The 15,888-nt window shown below is 35.3% G+C and overlaps 1 protein-coding gene across 1 annotated transcript; it reads left to right on the top strand.

Moving 5' to 3' along the window:
* Positions 1 to 2,330: 2,330 nt before the first annotated feature.
* On the top strand, positions 2,331 to 10,849 carry LOC129922896 (uncharacterized). The gene is made up of 5 exons (XM_056011078.1): positions 2,331 to 2,500; positions 3,926 to 4,258; positions 7,034 to 7,300; positions 8,933 to 9,250; positions 10,132 to 10,849. Exons 1-5 carry the CDS (start codon positions 2,419 to 2,421, stop codon positions 10,347 to 10,349), a joined length of 1,218 nt encoding a protein of 405 aa, XP_055867053.1. The 5' UTR covers positions 2,331 to 2,418; the 3' UTR covers positions 10,350 to 10,849.
* The last annotated feature ends 5,039 nt before the right edge of the window (positions 10,850 to 15,888 follow it).

Genomic DNA, 15,888 nt, shown 5'->3' with positions numbered 1-15,888 from the left:
TTACCTAGCTGCCTACCTACCTAGTTGCCTACCTACCTAGCGGCCTACCTACTTAGTTGCCTACCTACCTAGCTGCCTACATACCTAGTTGCCTATCTACCTAGTTGCCTACCTACCTAGTTGCCTACCTACCTAGCGGCCTACCTACTTAGTTGCCTACCTACCTAGCTGCCTACATACCTAGTTGCCTATCTACCTAGTTGCCTACCTACCTAGTTGCCTACTTACCTAGCTGCCTACATACATAGTTGCCTACCTACCTAGCTGCCTACCTACCTAGTTGCCTACCTACCTAGCTGCCTACCTACCTAGCTGCCTACCTACCTATCTGCCTACCTACTTGTAGCTTGGTTTGTAATACAAATGTGAAACAGTGAATGATGTTACATACTATTTGAGATATATAAACAGTGAATGATGTTACATACTATTTGAGATATATAAACAGAGAATGATGTTACATACTATTTGAGATATATAAACAGTGAATGATGTTACATACTATTTGAGATATATAAACAGTGAATGATGTTACATACTATTTGAGATATATAAACAGTGAATGATGTTACATACTATTTGAGATATATAAACAATGAATGATGTTACATACTATTTGAGATATATAAACAGTGAATGATGTTACATACTATTTGAGATATATAAACAGTGAATGATGTTACATACTATTTGAGATATATAAACAGTGAATGATGTTACATACTATTTGAGATATATAAACAGTGAATGATGTTACATACTATTTGAGATATATAAACAGTGAATGATATTACATACTATTTGAGATATATAAACAGTGAATCATGTTACATACTATTTGAGATATATAAACAGTGAATGATGTTACATACTATTTGAGATATATAAACAGTGAATGATGTTACATACTATTGGAGATATATAAACAGTGAATGATGTTACATACTATTGGAGATATATAAACAGTGAATGATGTTACATACTATTTGAGATATATAAACAGTGAATGATGTTACATACTATTTGAGATATATAAACAGTGAATGATGTTACATACTATTTGAGATATATAAACAGTGAATGATGTTACATACTATTTGAGATATATAAACAGTGAATGATGTTACATACTATTAGAGATATATAAACCGTAATCTTTTTATAAGAGGGACCAAAACATTTTCACCACAGAGAAATACTAGACAGACCTGACGAGGGAACACCCCATGAACGCTCCAACTGCACTACAGCCATACAGGTCATGAAATCACTTGACTTTCAAGATTCTACATGCCTTCAAAAAGGAACGAAACTCTATTTGATTTTGTTTCTCTAGCCCAAGTACTTTGTCAGAAGATGTCAAACAGCAGCATAGCCAACCAAGTCCCGCTCCTAGCTTGCAATACCTTCACCAACAATCTTAACAGAGCCAACATAAATAGCCGTTACACTTTTATAATACATGATGTAAGACTTAAGTGTTAATCTCTTAACAGTAAAATAGAACCGTATGAATGGACTTTATAAGTAGCTATGAAGCTGTTCACGTACATACCAATGTGGCCCTAAACAAAATGGTGAAAGTCTTTAAGTGAACATGTTGTGGTTGGAAAGAGAAATGTAAAGGACAAGTAAAGAGACACTTTGATAAGCAAGCTCGGGATTTATCAAATCTCTATTTAGGACAAACTATTTTTTACCAGAACCCAGAACAAACAAGATGGTATCCTGTCATTGTAACAGAACAACAATGTCCAAGATCTTATAAGATCAAGGGAGATAATGAAGGTCACTACATAAGCAACAGATTTGATACTCGACCAAGGAAAACTGTTTTGCAGGGAATGTCTTTGATGATGATGATAAAAGACCAAATTTGTCTACAAATCGTCCACTACTAACAGCACAGTTTGAAGTAGTTACTTCTACACTAGACAATAATAGTGAAAGTAATAAGCCAACAAGAACTACTACTCGAGAGACAAATAGACCGTTGTGGCATAGGAATTGTGCTAAGAACTTTTATGTCAGCTGTGATATTATTTTAAATGTATCGAACTTTCAATGGATTTTCATTTTAATTTAGCTGTTGCAATGTTACAAAATAAGATGTGTTATTAACTTTGTTATTTTAATCGCAAAGATGATTCAATGAAACATTATTTTGGATATAGGGAGTAACATCCCTTGTGAATGTTGCTATCAACCAAGATGGCGATCATACAGACGATTTGTCGGTTACAGCCAACACTAAGCGTTTTGTGATTAATCATTTATGATAATTAACAGAGTGAGTCATATGATGACATTTCGAGTGGAAACAAAACCTTTTTGTTGTCTAACCCCGACATTAATTAATGCTCGTCGTCTGAGCCAAGACACAAGTCTCGTCTTGTCCTAGCAGTTCACTCCCTTGACATGTTCTCTTCAAGAACAGGTTGCGCAATGTCTCAAGTCATTTCATTGGCTCTTTCATTGATCTTACTTGTTGACAACTCTGGTAAATATTCATGCATGCTTTCCATTTCATGATTGCCAACAATTTATTCATACATAAAACACATGTAACGAATTGATTTCGATCTAACATAAATTGCAAGTGACTTTCAGTCTACAACAAGGGCCACTATGGCGATATATGCGAGTTTCTAATTGCACAAACCATTTTCAATCTAACCTAAATGTAGACAAGTTGATCTTGCTTGTACAATCTGGACACCCTGTAGTTCCGTTAACTAGTTTGTCTTGTGTGTTGTAGAAGTTCCAATAAATATGTAATAAAATAAAGTTAATGGAAATATATTTATATTTAATTCTGTATAAATCAAATGATTAATTGTGTACAACAAAGTATCCTATGTCACGCACCTCCTGTTCAAAGTAATATGTTTCTTTTACAGAGGGAAGTAACTGCCGAAATTTTCTCAAGTCTGGAATTTTTTTCAAACAAATCAAAGTTTGGAATGCTTAAAACAAACGAAAACTAAAAGAGCTAGGAAATCAAACTTACAATTTACAATTAAAACCTAAAGGAAAAACCGAAAAACAAATATTAATAAGAAATTACATGTCACATTTTCCTTGCTCCAGCCCTTAACAAATCTTGTTCAGATGAGTTGTCTGTTCTTAGCATCTCAAAGCGAACTCTTTCCTCTTTCTAGTTTTTTTGTTTGGGGTAACAATAGCATGTTTTGACTTTGTAGGTAATCCTAGTATCTCTCCACGTATCAAACCGATGACCCAGTGACCCAGTGACCTTATTTTGCACGTGTCTTTAAAAAAAAAAATCCACGTATTCTATATGACTGTAAATATACACAGTTTTAAAACGAAGATTTTTTAGGCAGTGTTTTATATTACTTAATGCTAGTCTGAATAGCAGTGCAAAAACCAGAATGTCTTTTCTTTAAATACTTGACAAAAGGAAACGACTTCTTCCACACAAATGAGAGACTGACCATTCACCATCTCATTTATCCATAGTTCAGCCATTAATTAGATTAATTATTTAACTACACCCGGGCCCACGCTGAACCAAATCTAAATAATCAAATGTTCATTCGTTACTATGTATTAATAATAATAATGAAAAAGTGAACCAACCAAACCATACAATAATATCGGCAACATTTTCAGCCCCCACCGATTTATTTTGTATGCAGAATAGTAAAAATGTAGCAGTTGGTAGTTCGTAGGTTTTAATATGTGTTCTAAAATATTGAAGCCTGCCTCTTTACATACCTTGCTTACGAAACATATGACTTATGTGTGGACCCTTCGGGTCGCATCCGAGTTTGTGTATCACATAAACTCTCTTTTAAATCTTGTTTTAATTTGTTTGTTTTAATTATAAAATATGTAGTTTTGTCTTTCTTAACATCTAAAGACAAATATATACATCTCATTATCAATTTGTTCATTTCAGAAACCGTCACTCTAGATAGTTTTCAACTGAAAATATATACCTCAGAAAAGTCTGAGATAATACATTTGCATTCACACTTACAAGATACTTTCTATATCAACAAATCTGAGTCCATTCAACTGACATGTTCGGCTAGTGGTTACTCTATCTACGTGGCTTTATTGAAAGACAATAGAGAAATCAAACGGGAGTTTGTAAAGGACGGCGTGACGTCAAATGTAAGTGTCCAGTATGTCAAGACTCAGATGGACTGTACAGATGCCGGCAAATACACGTGCAGAGCTGGTAACCACAGAGAATGGCCCAGCATTACAAAAACAGTCCTTGTTAAATGTAAGTTGATTGGGACTGTATTACATGAACAGTCCTTGTTAAATGTAAGTTGATTGGGACTGTATTACATGAACAGTCCTTGTTAAATGTAAGTTGATTGGGACTGTATTACATGAACAGTCCTTGTTAAATGTAAGTTGATTGGGACTGTATTACATGAACAGTCCTTGTTAAATGTAAGTTGATTGGGACTGTATTACATGAACAGTCCTTGTTAAATGTAAGTTGATTGGGACTGTATTACATGAACAGTCCTTGTTAAATGTAAGTTGATTGGGACTGTATTACAAGAACAGTCCTTGTTAAATGTAAGTTGATTGGGACTGTATTACATGAGGTCATGGTTAAATGTAAGTTGATTGGGACTGTATTACATGAACAGTCCTTGTTAAATGTAAGTTGATTGGGACTGTATTACATGAACAGTCCTTGTTAAATGTAAGTTGATTGGGACTGTATTACATGAACAGTCCTTGTTAAATGTAAGTTGATTGGGACTGTATTACATGAACAGTCCTTGTTAAATGTAAGTTGATTGGGACTGTATTACAAGAACAGTCCTTGTTAAATGTAAGTTGATTGGGACTGTATTACATGAGGTCATGGTTCAATGTAAGTTGATTGGGACTGTATTACATGAGGTCATGGTTAAATGTAAGTTGATTGGGACTGTATTACATGAGGTCATGGTTAAATGTAAGTTGATTGGGACTGTATTACATGAGGTCATGGTTAAATGTAAGTTGATTGGGACTGTATTACATGAGGTCATGGTTAAATGTAAGTTGATTGGGACTGTATTACATGAGGTCATGGTTAAATGTAAGTTGATTGGGACTGTATTACATGAGGTCATGGTTAAATGTAAGTTGATTGGGACTGTATTACATTAGGTCATGGTTAAATGTAAGTTGATTGGGACTGTATTACATGAGGTCATGGTTAAATGTAAGTTGATTGGGACTGTATTACATCAGGTCATGGTTAAATGTAAGTTGATTGGGACTGTATTACATCAGGTCATGGTTAAATGTAAGTTGGTTGGGACTGTATTACATGAGGTCATGGTTCAATGTAAGTTGATTGGGACTGTATTACATGAGGTCATGGTTAAATGTAAGTTGATAGGGACTGTATTACATGAGGTCATGGTTCAATGTAAGTTGATTGGGACTGTATTACATGAGGTCATGGTTAAATGTAAGTTGATTGGGACTGTATTACATCAGGTCATGGTTAAATGTAAGTTGATTGGGACTGTATTACATGAGGTCATGGTTAAATGTAAGTTGATAGGGACTGTATTACATTAGGTCATGGTTAAATGTAAGTTGATTGGGACTGTATTACATGAGGTCATGGTTAAATGTAAGTTGATTGGGACTGTATTACATCAGGTCATGGTTAAATGTAAGTTGATTGGGACTGTATTACATCAGGTCATGGTTAAATGTAAGTTGGTTGGGACTGTATTACATGAGGTCATGGTTCAATGTAAGTTGATTGGGACTGTATTACATGAGGTCATGGTTAAATGTAAGTTGATTGGGACTGTATTACATGAGGTCATGGTTCAATGTAAGTTGATTGGGACTGTATTACATGAGGTCATGGTTAAATGTAAGTTGATTGGGACTGTATTACATGAGGTCATGGTTCAATGTAAGTTGATTGGGACTGTATTACATGAGGTAATGGTTCAATGTAAGTTGATTGGGACTGTATTACATCAGGTCATGGTTGAATGTAAGTTGGTTGGGACTGTATTACATGAGGTCATGGTTCAATGTAAGTTGATTGGGACTGTATTGCATGAGGTCATGGTTAAATGTAAGTTGATTGGGACTGTATTCCATGAGGTCATTGTTAACTGAAAGTTTAGAGTATTACAAGACCAGTCATTATTAGATGTATAAATAGCGGGTTACGGGTCTGCTAAAGAATCTTACTCCACTCGCTATTTATTTTGTGCAGTCTGTTGATGTGTCACACTAAAAGCTAAAGAAAATTATTTTTCTTACAATTCCGGATCGTGCTATGTATATTATTCAATATTAGTCAATATTAGTCAATATATCTTTAACTTTGTAAAAAGAATCCTGTTTTATACTTAATATATTTAAAGAGCTCATTTGAATTCTTCTGTGTATGTACACACTAGTCTGTATTCTAATTAGGTCCAGTGCTTCTCTGTATGTACACACTTGTCTGCATTCTAATTAGGTCCAGTGCTTCTCTGTATGTACACACTTGTCTGCATTCTAATTAGGTCCAGTGCTTCTCTGTATGTACACACTTGTCTGCATTCTATTTAGGTCCAGTGCTTCTCTGTATGTACACACTTGTCTGTATTCTAATTAGGTCCAGTGTTTCTCTGTATGTACACACTTGTCTGTATTCTAATTAGGTCCAGTGCTTCTCTGTATGTACACACTTGTCTGTATTCTAATTAGGTCCTGTACTTCTCTGTATGTACACACTTGTCTGTATTCTAATTAGGTCCTGTACTTCTCTGTATGTACACACTTGTCTGTATTCTAATTAGGTCCAGTACTTCTCTGTATGTACACACTTGTCTGTATTCTAATTAGGTCCAGTACTTCTGTGTATGTACACACTTGTCTGTATTCTAATTAGGTCCAGTGCTTCTCTGTATGTACACACTTGTCTGTATTCTAATTAGGTCCAGTACTTCTATGTATGTACACACTTGTCTGTATTCTAATTAGGTCCAGTACTTCTGTGTATGTACACACTTGTCTGTATTCTAATTAGGTCCAGTACTTCCAATCAAGTTCCGAAGCTCTAACGTGAACAAAATGAAAGGTGCGACAGATCTGGTTTTTGTTTGTGACAATGATGAGGACCAGCAAACATCATCGCCCAAAATATCTATCAAGAAATTAGACGGAGCAATCCTAAAAGCTGATAGAGCTCCTTCAATCAACTTCACATTTCCTCCGCTTAGTTGTCAAGACATGGGTACTTACTATTGTGATACACAGACATCGAAGAGAAAAATTGATCTATTTGTACATAATTGTAAGTATTTGTTTGGCTACCCTAACTAGTCCACAAGACTTAAATGTCAACTAACGAGAACACCACATCCCACTTACTGGTACATTGTTATCTTAAATTCATCAAACGAGACCATCCTTATCTTTACCTATCCCTTAGTCTGTTAGACAATTGGGGCACCATGCAAGATTTGTCGACCGTCCTTCTCCATTCCTCTCTGTCCTTCGCCCTAGCCAGAACCTCGTGGCAGGCCCTTCCATTCTTTTATGTTGTCTTCCCATCGCTTTCTCTGTCTGCCTCTTCTTCCTTTTCCTGGTACTGTTCCCTAAAGGAAAGTATTTGCGAGCCTTGTAAGATAGCCATAGCTTCTTAGCTTGCGATTTTTTACGATAGTAAGCAGGTCATCATTGGGTCCAATCGCTGCAGTAACCCTGTCTCTAATCTCTTGGTTTGTGATGCGGTCTTTAAATATGATACCTAGGATCCTTTGTAGCATCTCAATTCCATTGCTAGGATCCTCCTCTCTAGCTCTGCAGTCAGTGTCCAAGACTCACAAGCATATAGGAATGTGGCCATGACCACACCAACACATCCCACTTATCGGTACAATGTCATCTTCTTAGGCTGTTTCGACAAATACGTATTTTACGTGAAAAAAAAAGACCCGCCACAAAACCTCATTCTGACAAGAGGGTACTCATAAGACGATACAAATCTATTCTAAAATACAAGCTAAAAGTCCATGACTGTTTCTCACACTTCACTATCGGCTCGTTTCATCCCTTAATTTACCTTTATTAGATCTGCTATTATTAATGGCATGGATATGCCAGGACAATGAATTTTTGAAGCCCAGATTGCCCTCAGCTGCTACTGAGGTGCGAACGTAAATTTGTTGGTCCAGAGGGCGTCATTAAATAAGGTTTGAGAAACACTTGATTAAAGTGTGTCTGGGAGTCTTGGTAAGTATAACTAAATTGACCCCAAAATCGGGCATTTAAAATTAAGTGTAGAAGTTTATTTTTTCAAGGCTTATTCTAATACACATTTTGAACACTTTTATTTATCTCCCACTACCCATTCTCGAGTTTTAATTTTCCATATTATTCATATTCGATGACAATACGCAAATCAATAAAAAATTAAGCAATTATTTAATCAATTAATGTTACTAAATTTTGTTGTATGGATAAATAGAGTTAAATCTTGCAGTATTGCGATGGATGGCAATGATGTTGTGGTTCTTCCCCTTAGAAAAGCTTGTTTTTTTTTTTTTTTAAATATTTATTTTATTTTGTTAGTTAAAATGTGAGGTACTAAGAAATTATCGAAACTTTGTACATTATTGAAACAAATCTGGAATGTCTAGTCACAGCGACATAAACATAGCTGAAGAAAGTCATTGAATTTTGTAGTGACACAACTCTGAGTCACAGTTCAAGGTCTTTGAATAATGTCTAGAACGAAATTGATTACTTCCTGTTCTCTGTCAATACATGTTTATACAATAACATATGGGATTCTGTTCTACTTCAGAATGACTTAGTTTCTGAAATGTTGTTTCATGTTAAGTAAGACAATACTACTAAGTACTAAGTACTAACACTACCTCAGTTTAGAAATAGAAACAATATGCTTCACTCCATTTTTCAGGTTCACCTGTACTAAGTCCAACGGAGGCAGTGCTAACAACAAAAATTGGGAAATCTCTGACTCTCAGTGTCAATGTCACTATGTCCAAGAAAGTCTCTGCAGTGTCAGTCTATTATCAAACTCACAAACAGAAGACTAAGTTATGTGGGCCCAAACTTTGTGTGAAGGAAAAATTGAACAAGAACTGGAGACGACTGATAACAATTAAGATTGCAAACATCACAGATCAAGACATTGGGAATCAAACGGTTCAAATTTGTTCTAGAAAAGGAGCTGAATTGTTATGTAGTAATTTGTCGCTGAAAGTAGTTCTGAGTGGTAAGTAGTTTTTGACATTTTCTTTGTATGTTTGCTATTCTGAAAGTCTCAAAATGTGTGTGAATTATTACAAAGTAATTATCACCTCATCCTGACTTTATGTATAGTCATCCACTTTGGATAATTGATTGAAGTTTCAACTTGATCCGAGAAGGAGAATGGGAAAAAAAAGATTTGTAAAAGATTTTGACCAGACAGACAGACAGACGGAGTGACTTGATAAAAGCTCGGTAAATATTTGGCAGTATAGGTTTCAATCAACGACATTCGCGTCATTGACAACTCACTCAATCAACTTTCAGATGATAAATGATTATATTTGTTTTTTGCTTTTAACCACTGTCCATGTTTTGACCACTGTCTATGTTTTGACCACTGTCCATGTTATGCCCAGCTAAAAGTAGGAGTCTCAAGAAAAAAAGAGCAAGGAACGAATAAACGGGAGAGGGCAAGGGACATAACTAGTGTCTAACCTGTTCTGGATACTTACATGTCAGACTCGCTAATTAAACGAAATTTTTGACTTTCTTAAAATATTCCCACGCACACATTTCTGTCCAAACTTTTTTAAAAAGTTATGAAATATAGTAGAGCGCATCCATAGTCAACGTCTACGAGAATGTTATGAGGCAAACACAACGAATAATGTCTTGTACTTGTCTTCTGTAGATTACTTCCCTTGAAGTTAATTATACCGAGAAACAAGTGAAGTCACAAATTAGCATTCATCATTTTTTATCAATAAGATCAAGTCCTTGTTTTTTTTTAGTTAAAATAATTTTAAAAATAAATTAATAATTATATAATAGATTCTTTTTTTCAAGTAAATACAAATTCTATTTTATTTATTGACTTAACAAAAGATCTCATTTTATTTTCAGAGAACAGACCGATAAAAACAAAGGCCAAAGTGCCCAGCCTCAATGTAAATCAAACTTCAGTCACTCGCCTTTCCACTTCTTTACCAGGGTTCAAAGTTCAAAAAGTTCATACACACAAATTTCGGAAAGAAAAGTTGAAGAAAAAAGAAACGAAGAAAAAAGAACAACGTAACAAGTTAAAACAAAAAGAACAAAAGAAAAGAAAAGTTGTTAATTAGAGTGTCTTCTTCAGGAGCTAGTTCGGTCTTAATTTTTTTTATAAGGGCATTTTATTTAATACGTAGTCATCCACTGTTAACACATGTTGTTATGTATATTTCAGTAATACTTAAATATCATTTTATTTAAATAAGTGTGTTTATGAAATGTTGATAGGTAGACTGAGAGAGAGAGAGAGAGAGAGAGAGAGAGAGAGAGAGAGAGAAAGGTGGAGAGAGAACGAAAGCGTGAAAGAAAAAAGAACAGTATTAGAAATGAGTGGCTAGATGTTGTGATCAATTGACCAAGAAATTTAGACTGAAGAGAATTATTTCAAGTGATTAGTGAGAATGTCTTTTTATTTGTATAATTTTAAACACTGCATGTGTTATGAACATGCATGTTTATCTATAGAATAGCTTGCAGTTATTTAAAAAAAATTGTTATACGTTGCTTAATAATGAGTTTCTCTATTGAGTTACTTCATTGCAGAGAATAAAAAAAAAACCCTTGTCAATCATTTCTACTACAAATTATTTTCCTCTTGTTTTCAAGACGTGGTAAGAAGTACTTCCGCTCTCACGTCTGCCGATGTATGTCAAGTGTTCTTTTCTATGCCAGTGAGACGCCATGTTTGAAATTACTTCATGCGTCTTTAGTCACTTCCTGTGCTGTGTCACTCATCTTGAAGTTGAATGTAAAAGTTCATTTTCAAAACCTGAGGAAATAACCGTTCATATAGAAAGCGTGACATCTATTGAAGATTTTCGCAATCAACTAAACAATCTAAATTAAAGAACTATATAACATTTAGCTACAAACGGAAGAGCTGATTTCGGAGGGCTAAATAAATGCACACAAATAATCTTATAACTTTTAAAACAAAATAAGCTTAGGAACAATTCTATTATTTTACACCGGAGACACAAATATCTATTCAAAGTTTTGTACGCAATAAATGGACATCTTGAATACTATGGCAATGAACGATTAGAAACACTATTGTACAATGGAAAGCAGACTATCACTATGTACAATCAAAATATGAAAATATCAAGATATCAAAACCATATACGTGGGTTCATCTGCGTAGCCGGGGGGGGGGGAAGGTTGGGTTTCAACCCCCCTCGAAATGAAATCCCCCCAGCGCAGACAAGGGGGCTTTGAGTTTAAAACTCCCTACAAGGGGTTTTGCAGTTAAATTCCCCTCTTTTATAAAACAAAAAAAAATATAATGCAAACGACAATCCCCATATTCCAAGAGCTAAGGAAGATTTTGATTTTAAAACCCCCCTCCGAAATTAAATATCAAACCCACTTTTCAATATAAGAATATGCATTCACCAGCCACCAGAATCTATGAGCGTAGCCAAGAGTGGTTTGTGTCCCCCCTCCCTCCCTTTGCAGCGGGTTTTCCAGATAAAAAATATTTTTAAAAAAAAATCTAAATGACACACATAAAAATCTATGAGCGTAGCCAAAGGGGGTTTTGAGTTTAAACGGGGTTTAAAGCCAAAAAAAATACCTCTTCAATATAAAAAAATTAAATGACTCAAAATTCTAATTCTAATTTAATTATATATATATATATATATATATTGGTAGGGATGGGGAGACCCCCCCGAAAAAAAAAAACTTGGCTACGCCCATGCGTGGCTTATAAAAACAGTGTATTATGCAGTTAATATTATCTTCTCCCCTATAATTAAACAAATAATAAAAAGTAACACAATCTTATCTAACCCGCTCTGTCAGGGTTAAAGAATAATATATGTTGTTCACTAGCTGAACAAACTGAAGGTCCCGAGGTTCAACCTGACAACAACATCATTCGCACACAGAGCAACCAACACAATTATGATTTTAATTGTAGGATACTTATATCTGTATATGTACAGAATGACCAATAAATGGCACCGGACTTTGTGACATAACAAACAATTCAAAACCAAAATGCATGACGCTCTTGCCCCGAACAAGGTTATACGAATAGAGAAAAAATAAAGTTAGCATAGTTGGGAGAAAGCAAGAGACACTAGTCACACGCCCCCTTGCCGGGGATTTAATTTCGGGAGACGGGGTTTTGAAACCTCCTGGCTAAGCCCATCCTGTTAGGTATAAATAGATGTCTGTTCAGGTTACATTCACTGCTTTCACCAAACTCTCTTGTTAATCCCTTCAAATAAATCAAAAACATCATTTCTGATGCATTATTGATTCATTTCAATATTTTAGAAAAAGTCTACATATAAAAGAGAATGTACAATCTTAAGGTTAGAGACGTTAATAAAATCATCCAATCGTGTATGGAAGATTTTCGGTTGAAAGGTATTTTTTTTGTTTTGTTTCTTTTTGGATTTTTTTAAAAAGTTGCTTTAAAGGCCACAAATGATATTTTAAAACAAATCTCTAAAAGATATAAACAAAAATGTAGCTCTAAATATCTTAGCTGATGTAATATTTAACAAGTTATTCCTTACAAATAAAATGATATATATTTTTCTCGCATTTCCTCCACAGAAAAATGAGTGTTTAAGATTATTTGTTTTACATTTTCGGACATCGGTACATTTCAGGTCATCTCGTGTCCATTCACCAATACCTCATGAAACCTTCTCAAGAGTTTCTTCTATCCCATGAATCCTAAAAGGGGGACGCTAAAATCAATGTCTGATATGTTTTTGAATCAGATGTTTCGTTTGGCTCAATCAAATGGATACGTTTTAGTAGAAGACTCAACTAAAGTGTCTACGCATTTCTCTACACACCGCCCTTTGTTTTGATTACATTCATTATTGAAAGTACCTGGTGACCGAGGCTCGCTCAGGTGAATAATTTGTTTCCCGAGCTCATTTCTTAAACATTCTTGTGTGTGTCTATTTTAGAAATTCAAAGCCAAAATTAATTTTACGTTAATGAAACTTGTTTAAACCAATATAACTGTCGAATTACTTCAAACAATTGACACACAAAAAGCGAAAGTTCAAACGGGAAATTTTTACTGGTACATGACACACTTCTAAGGTGATATTTTTTTTCATCAGAATAGAATATCGCACTACAGATTGAAAGAGAACATAATTTCTATATCTCTGTTCTATATCAGCAACTTAAAATATTTGGATAGTTTATGGTTGAAGTGGTAAATGAAGAAAGTACACAAAGGTTTGGAGGATAGTCATGCTTTAGACATTTAGGTTATCAAATAGACACCTCAACTTTTACAATCATAAACAAGTAAAATATAACAAAATAAAGCTTAAGTCTTTAAATTGTAGGACATATTTAGAATCTTAATGAAATTATTTTTTATTACTTCTAGAATCTAGAATAACAAAAATGTGTGGGTTTGGAAATATTTTATTAAATATTTTTGTTTGACGCAACATTCTTGCTTATAGAGCATGTTCTTTGCACTATGGTTCAATCATTTTTGTAGATCAGGTGGATTGGACATGAGGGGTGGGACTCGGTGGAACATGATGGGTGGGACTCGGTGGGACATGAGGGGTGGGACTCGGTGGGACATGAGGGGTGGGACTCGGTGGGACATGAGGGATGGGACTCGGTAGGAGTGAGTATCTAGGAGAAGGTTTCCGTGCTGCCTTTTCAAAAACAATTAAATTGAATTGCTCAAGTCTGAATTCAAACTCGGTCTTCCACAACAGAAGGCCGACTTGTTAGCCTCTGAGCTATCCAAGTACTTATAAAGCAAAAGGCTTTAATGTCTAAGTGTTATGAAGGATTTGTAGTTTCATAGAAAGTCAGTCTAGCAATTTGCTGGTGTCTCCTCTGCCATACATTTTGCAGATATCTTCTCTGTATTGCAGTTTGTGGATATCTTCTCTGAGATAATTTTTCAGCTATCTCCTCTGTCACTCATTTGCAGATATCTCCAAGTCCAAGGCAAGTCCAGTTCTTGTTAAACGCTAGTTATAAATATTCGAGATCCTTTCTTCGTACTGGCAGACAGACAGATGTCTTTAAGGTCGACAGCAACAGGCTTGGACGCAGACCCGGTTCATTGAAGCACTCGTAGTAGGGACATCAGGAGCAAAAGCTTCAGACACATAGCAGAACTCTTCCTTCACCTGTCTCGTTCTTTTCAAGTCAGTACATCCAGTTGAAATCGTCGCAGCAATCACTGTCACGTTTGTCGGCTTAAAAGTCGCACTCGTCAGACTTGCCCAAATCACAGGCAAAGACGACGCTTCCATAACCACTGTTTTTTGCAGCCACAGTCCCACAGTTCTAACCATGCAACTTTTCCTTCACTAACGAGTCTACGGAGCAACTGCTCCTTCACCAACAAGTCTCTTTGATCTTCCACTTGCGACACCATTTCATCCAACTTGTCCTGCATTGTACTAATCCTTGTATCAAGTATGCCAATCTTTTCAATCTTGTCCTGCTTCTTGACCAGTAGCTCGGTTCAATTTTAAATTGACAGGTCTTCGGGTCCTCGTCTTCCTGAATAAGAGCTTGCATGAGGCCTGCCCTTAGAACTTTTCTGTCTCTCTCGAAGCTTTTCAAACCAAGCCAACAAAGTTCTTCTTTCATTTCTTTCAATCTAATTGAAGCGACTAAACGAATACTGGTCTTTCTTTAGTAACATGACATCACAAACATATAACAGTGCCTTAAGCATAGCTTCTCCATTAGCTCCAGACTTGGGCGGACTCCCGTTGCTTCTAGTCATTCATTTCTAGTCTAGTCCTTAGCAGGCAGTGCACCGTTTGCAGAACGAGACATCATAGCGCATCACAGAGTTACAACAATATGAATACAAATTACCGTAATGAGGTGACAAATATTGTACTTACTATCACAGCAACCAAAGAAATAAAAAGAAAAGAAATAAAAAGTATCCTTACACCCACTCCATTCGTTGGCAATTAGTATACAGACTGTCTGAATGGTCCATAATGCTATCATGTCAATTAATTAAACATAAGCCCTCCCTTTATAACAATGTTAATTATAATTCTTTTTGCATAAAGGTTTAGAAGTATTTAAAAACATGATTGGGTTGGAATGTTAGTGTTACATCAAATCATCATTTTAATGTCATTTTGTTCTCACTTGTATTCTTAGATTTGAATGTTCAGGATTTTGTGGCTATTTCTATTACACTACAACTATAGGCTATTTATGTTGCTTCGACTCTCTATCTGGTTCACTGCTAACACTGTACATGACACAACTAATTTGACAATTAGGATACCAATAGCGTGCTACTTGATTGAGTCTAAGACTCCACACAAATGCCTTGTTTTCACGATCTTAAGTCATTGAGTAACACTGAAACAGTCTGACAGAGAGACACACAAGTTTGTGTACAGTTTGGTACTAGTCTTGATGAACAGAAGTGACCCATATCTAAAGGTAGTTTAATAGAGCGGGTGGGGAATATTTTTTTAAGGATTTTTTTTTAACTTCTTAGAGGCATTTTTTGTTCAGAAAGTTCATTTAAAAGAATTAGGGTTGTGTATGTAATCTTTGTATAAGGCAATCCAAGCTACGCACTAGTTGAGACGCCTTGTTACCTTGCAAACAAGT

Source organism: Biomphalaria glabrata, chromosome 14 (genome assembly GCF_947242115.1).
Source record: "Biomphalaria glabrata chromosome 14, xgBioGlab47.1, whole genome shotgun sequence".
NCBI lineage: Eukaryota > Metazoa > Mollusca > Gastropoda > Planorbidae > Biomphalaria > Biomphalaria glabrata.
This window is presented reverse-complemented; position numbering and strand designations above follow the sequence as displayed.